This window comes from Carlito syrichta, unplaced genomic scaffold, assembly GCF_000164805.1.
Source record: "Carlito syrichta isolate Samal-C Ts95f unplaced genomic scaffold, Tarsius_syrichta-2.0.1 Scaffold306712, whole genome shotgun sequence".
NCBI classification, from domain to species: Eukaryota; Metazoa; Chordata; class Mammalia; order Primates; family Tarsiidae; genus Carlito; species Carlito syrichta.
Window position 1 is genome coordinate 545049 of NW_007250808.1, and position 4918 is coordinate 549966.

General features: G+C 38.1%; 1 protein-coding gene across 5 annotated transcripts in view; it reads left to right on the plus strand.

Annotated features, from left to right (window-relative positions):
• CPEB4 (cytoplasmic polyadenylation element binding protein 4) overlaps window positions 1–4918 on the plus strand; it is a 73273-nt gene that overhangs the window by 18919 nt on the left and 49436 nt on the right. For all 5 annotated transcript variants that reach the window (XM_008063287.2, XM_021715136.1, XM_008063288.2 and 2 more), the window contains exon 2: window positions 2961–3042. In XM_008063287.2, the coding sequence (XP_008061478.1) occupies window positions 2961–3042 (82 nt within the window). The remainder of the gene's footprint in view (window positions 1–2960; window positions 3043–4918) is intronic.

The following is a 4918-nucleotide window of genomic DNA, read 5'->3' on the forward strand; positions in this document are numbered from 1 at the left end:
GCCACTGCACTCCAGTCTGGGCGACAGAGTGAGGCTCCAACTCAAAAAAAAAAAAGAAAATAGACTAAATTCTGAATTATTCCCTAGCTCATTAGTTATTTTGGTAAAATACAATATAAAGCTCTATAGAGGAAAAGGGAAAATAGAAAAAACAAATTTCAAGATAAGGAAGTGGTAGAGAATTTTTTTTTTTTTTGAGTTGGAGTCTCACTCGGTCACCCAGGCTGGAGTGCAGTGGCCACTCCCGGCCACCGCAGCCTAGACCTGCTGGGCTCCGGCCATCCTTCCGCCTCAGCCTTCCAAGTAGCCGGAATTACAGGCATGCGCTACCACGCCCGGCTGATTTTTTTGATTTATTGTAGAGATGAGGTCTCGCAGCCCAGGTGGGTCGAGAACCCGCGGGCTCTGGCAATCCACTCACCTCAGCCTCCCAAAGGTGCGGGATTACAGGCTGAGCCACCGAGCCCGGCTGAGAAATATTTTAAGCATTTAAAATTATTTGAAGAAATTCATTCATTCCTTGATTTAGCAAACTCTGCATGCATTCTACCTGCCAGGGCCTGTGTGAGGCACAGTGATGCAGGAATGTAGGAGAGTGTTTCTCAGCCTGTTTCACGTCACAACACACATAGAAAATAATATTTCAACAGAGTTCATCTGCTAGGGAACTCCTGCCATCTCAGGCCCTTCTGGGTTTTCCTGTGGGCTGAGGACAAGACTCTCTTGGCACACTGTTCTCCCATTTGAGATAGACACTGGGAACATTCAATGTAAAACGTAGTTCCTGTCCTTGGGAAACTCACAATCAGAGGATACAGCCAAGTGAACCAACACTGAGAATTATTGCCTCTGAGATTGGTTTATATTGACTGTGAAAATAGTGGATGGCTGAATTATGGGCATGGTTTGTAGATTGCTGAAAGAGAACAAATCCAACTACTAGAGAACAAGATGGTGTATCTATGTTTTAAATTATAAACCTCTAGTTATGCCTTAAATCCAGTTTGCTTCCAAAAGGATATGCAGTAAGGGTTTTGATTTAATTTGGTACTTGAGATGAAGTCTCTTCCTCTAGGAGTACTACCCCTTAGAAATTCTGTTACTGGCCGTATGTCCCCTGCCTGTCTAGAGATAGCCTGGTTGAAGAGATAAAGATAACAGGAAAAAAGTCAGGAAGAAAAGGTGGCAAAGATGTTCTGGAGGGAGTTATGCCAGTTCAGAGCAGAGGATCACGTTAAGTCACATGTTCCCCCTTCCCCATTTTCATCCTCATCCAACTTCCCCACCCCTGGGAGAAAACCTGCAGTACTTTCTTCTACCTGTAATATTAGATTATTTACAAATGTGACTGCCTTTGAACTCTTCAAGTTGCTGGGATAAAAAGTTTGTATCATAAAGCAGTTCATTTCATGAACATTATTGAATATCTGCATGGTGAGATGGCATCAAGAGTGGTCCCTAAAGCCAAAGCTTTGAATTAAAAAGTAATGTAAAAGGAAATATAACTGAAAAGACATTATAGAATCCTGCTTGTCAGATTCCTTTGGAAGCCCTTTTCCTTGAGGTGGGTCAGAATCTTATATTATGTCCTCATGGAGTTTAATTTTCAAATGTCTTCATCCCCTACTTTTAATTTATCAAGCTAATCTTTTATTTTAGTTTTCTGTAGTATTCTCTGTTCTGAGGAAAGTCAGAGCAGTTGAGATGCTGTATATTTTAGGATTCCTCACCTACTCTTGAAATGTACCTGGCCAAGCCAGGGTTTTAGTCTAGCAATGTACCCCACACCCTTTCTTCCATTTATTTATTTATTTATTTATTTATTTAAGAGCAGGATTTATTGAGAGGACAGAAAAGCTCCCACAGTGGGAGGGGACCCGAGGTGCTTGCCCACCTTTAATTTTAATGGCAGCAAAATCAAGCATAACTTTGCAAGTTGTGATAGTAAATAAGAATTGAGAATTTTTTGGTTTTCTCTTCCAGATTCTCACTCTGATCAGTGTCTTTTTATCCTTTATTTACCAGAAGTAATGACTGGGTTGTTTGGAGACCTAATAACATGTTGCATTGGGAGTAGGGAGGGACTGAACATGCTTCAGCAGTTCTCTGTTGCTGTGCTCATTCTTCTCCTTCAAGAGTCTTGTGACAGTAGTGAGAGCAACTCCTGTGCTTCAGTATTCCAGACTTATTTTTATGTTGAGGGAGGGAAGAGTCTACCAAAATTATTTTACTTTTTTTTAGGGGGGAGGATGGGAGGACAGTTTTGCCTGCTTCCTATATACGTTGTAGATTATTAGGTTTAAAAGTAAATATTTAGAGAAGATAAATCATTAACATTCAAGGACAGCCTCAGTCATATAGAGATGGGTAATTGTCATATTTTTATTTTCCTAAAATAGGATGTAATTTGTCTTATGATTTTCCAGTGATACTTATTTTGGAATACTTTGCCATTTAATAGTCTTACAGTCATTTGATGACTATTTTCAAATCTTGGCTTGTAAAAAAATATAACTATTTGGAATAGCACATATAGGACCCAATCTGGCTGATAATCACTAGGATGAGTTTGGAAAATTTTGTTTGCCACATGATTGCAATCTTAAGTGGTGAAGAAGATGAAGAATTTTTTATACATTTTTTAATGTAAAATTTTTTTTACATTTATTTAATGTTCTTGTCTAATATGGATATCAGTTTTAGTGGTTTCTGCTTTATGAATAAAAGTGATGCTTTTGTTGAAATTATTGTTAGAAATCGAATTACTCTTTTCTGCGCCTGGTGTACTTTTGTGGTTTTATGTTTGGTAGGTGTTAGTTAATAACAGTGTTTAATAATTACGTTATACACAGTGGGAGTAAAATTGCTACTTTTTAATCTGTGTCTCATCAAATGCAATTTTGTCTTCTTGTATTTAGATGCTATTTTTAAAAGTGGTTTGTGGCTGTTTGTGTCTACAGGATCGCCCCAGGACCTTTGACATGCATTCACTGGAGAGTTCACTCATTGACATAATGAGAGCAGAAAATGATACCATTAAAGGTAAGTGTAGAAGTATAACCAGTTGATTTTAGACAAGAGTGAAAATGTATATCTATTTAATATGATGAACAATATGGCAAATATTATGGAGTTATGCTTTGTGTTCAGTAGGTTCCATAAGTTTTACACATGTACCTCTTGTTAAAAAAAAAACTCAAACATATTTGATGGAAATCTATAGTAGACTCATCATGATACCAATTAAGAGTACCACAAGTGTATTAGTTGCCAAGAGTGGGCAGTTAACTTAGAGACACCAACTGTACCACTCATTTAAAAATATCTCAGGCAATAGCTTCTCAATGCCTCGATCATATATATCTCTCCATAGGACAGTGACTATATCTCAGGAAGAGTGCAAATGTTGGTAAGACTTTTTTTTTTGCCTAGTTTTGTGTTTTTATAAAATGGCCAACAGTTTCAAAGTTAAAATGAAGTTTCATGATTCTTTAAATTTTTTGCTATTTATTATGTTTAAAAAATTGTACTATTCCTGGCTGGTCACAGTTGACTCAAGTCTGTAATCCCAGCACTTTTGGAGGCCAAGACAGGAGGATTACCTGAGACCAGGTGTTCGAGACCAGCCTGGGCAACTTGGTGAGACCTCATCTATACAATAAATCAAAAAATTAGCCAGGTGTGGTGGCATGCGCTAGTTGGAGCTACTTGGAAGGCTGAGGCAGAAGGATCACCTGAGCCCAGCAGGTTGAGGCTGCGGTGGCTATGGGCTATGAGCATGCCACTGTACTCCAGTTTGGGTGACAGAGTGAGACTCTGACTCAAAAAAGTAAAAAAAAAAAAAAAAAAATAGTACTATTCCTACTTGGATTCTGGTCTCAATTCTGATACTGACTAGCTAGCTCTGTTATCTTGAATAAGACATTTGATTTGACCAGGACTTAATCTTTATAATAAGAGATTTAGAATCACCTAGGGAGCTTTAAAAATAAAATTCACTGCATATGTGGAGTGGGAGCTTGGCATGTTATTTTTTTAAATATCTCAGGTGATACTAACATGTAGCCAGGGATGAGAATTACTAGACTAGTTGTTCTCAAAGTGTCCTGCCTCTGATTTTGTGAAAAGTACCCCAGAAAATACATTTTTCTTCACAAAAATCTCAGTTTACTAGAAAGCAGGTTTTTTAAAAAAGAAATTTGGAATGTTTAATATATTTCATCATCCCACTTAAACTGTTTGTTTGTTTGTTCATTTGTTTGTTCATTCATTCAGTGATTCAGTGATTATGAGCCTGCTTTGTGCCAGACATAGAGCTTTGCATTGAGGTCAGAGTTAACAGGCAGCCTGCCTCTTCAATTGGTGTTCAGCCTAACTTAGTTTTCCTTTGAGTTTGGCTTATGTTACTAATGCAGTAAAACTTTTGTTATTTTTCAGTGATATAATAGTAATACATTTTTTAAGGAGGAAAGCTTTTGGGGTTCTAGAGAGGTGAAAAATTATGTATAAAAAATAGCCATTTGTCTGATGAGATAACTTCGAAATAAAAATATTTTGAAGATCTTTACTGAATTCCTCATGGATTTCTGACGGATACCTCTAATCCAGATGCATGCTCTATAGTTGAGGAAAGATGATCTCTCACTCAGAATTGGCTTTATTTTTGTTACTTTTTAGCACTCTGACTTTGGTTAGTCCTTATCGAGAGTCTAAGGTTATTTTTAGTATCAGAAAAACTACACTCTTAAAAAGTAGGTAGCCGGGCTTGGTGGCTCAGCCTGTAATCCTGCGCCTTTGGGAGGCTGAGGTGAGTGGATTGCCTGAGCCCTCGGGTTCGAGACCCGCCTGGGCAGCAAGACCTCATCTCTACAATACATCAAAAAATCAGCCAGGCGTGGTAGCGCATGCCTGTAATTCC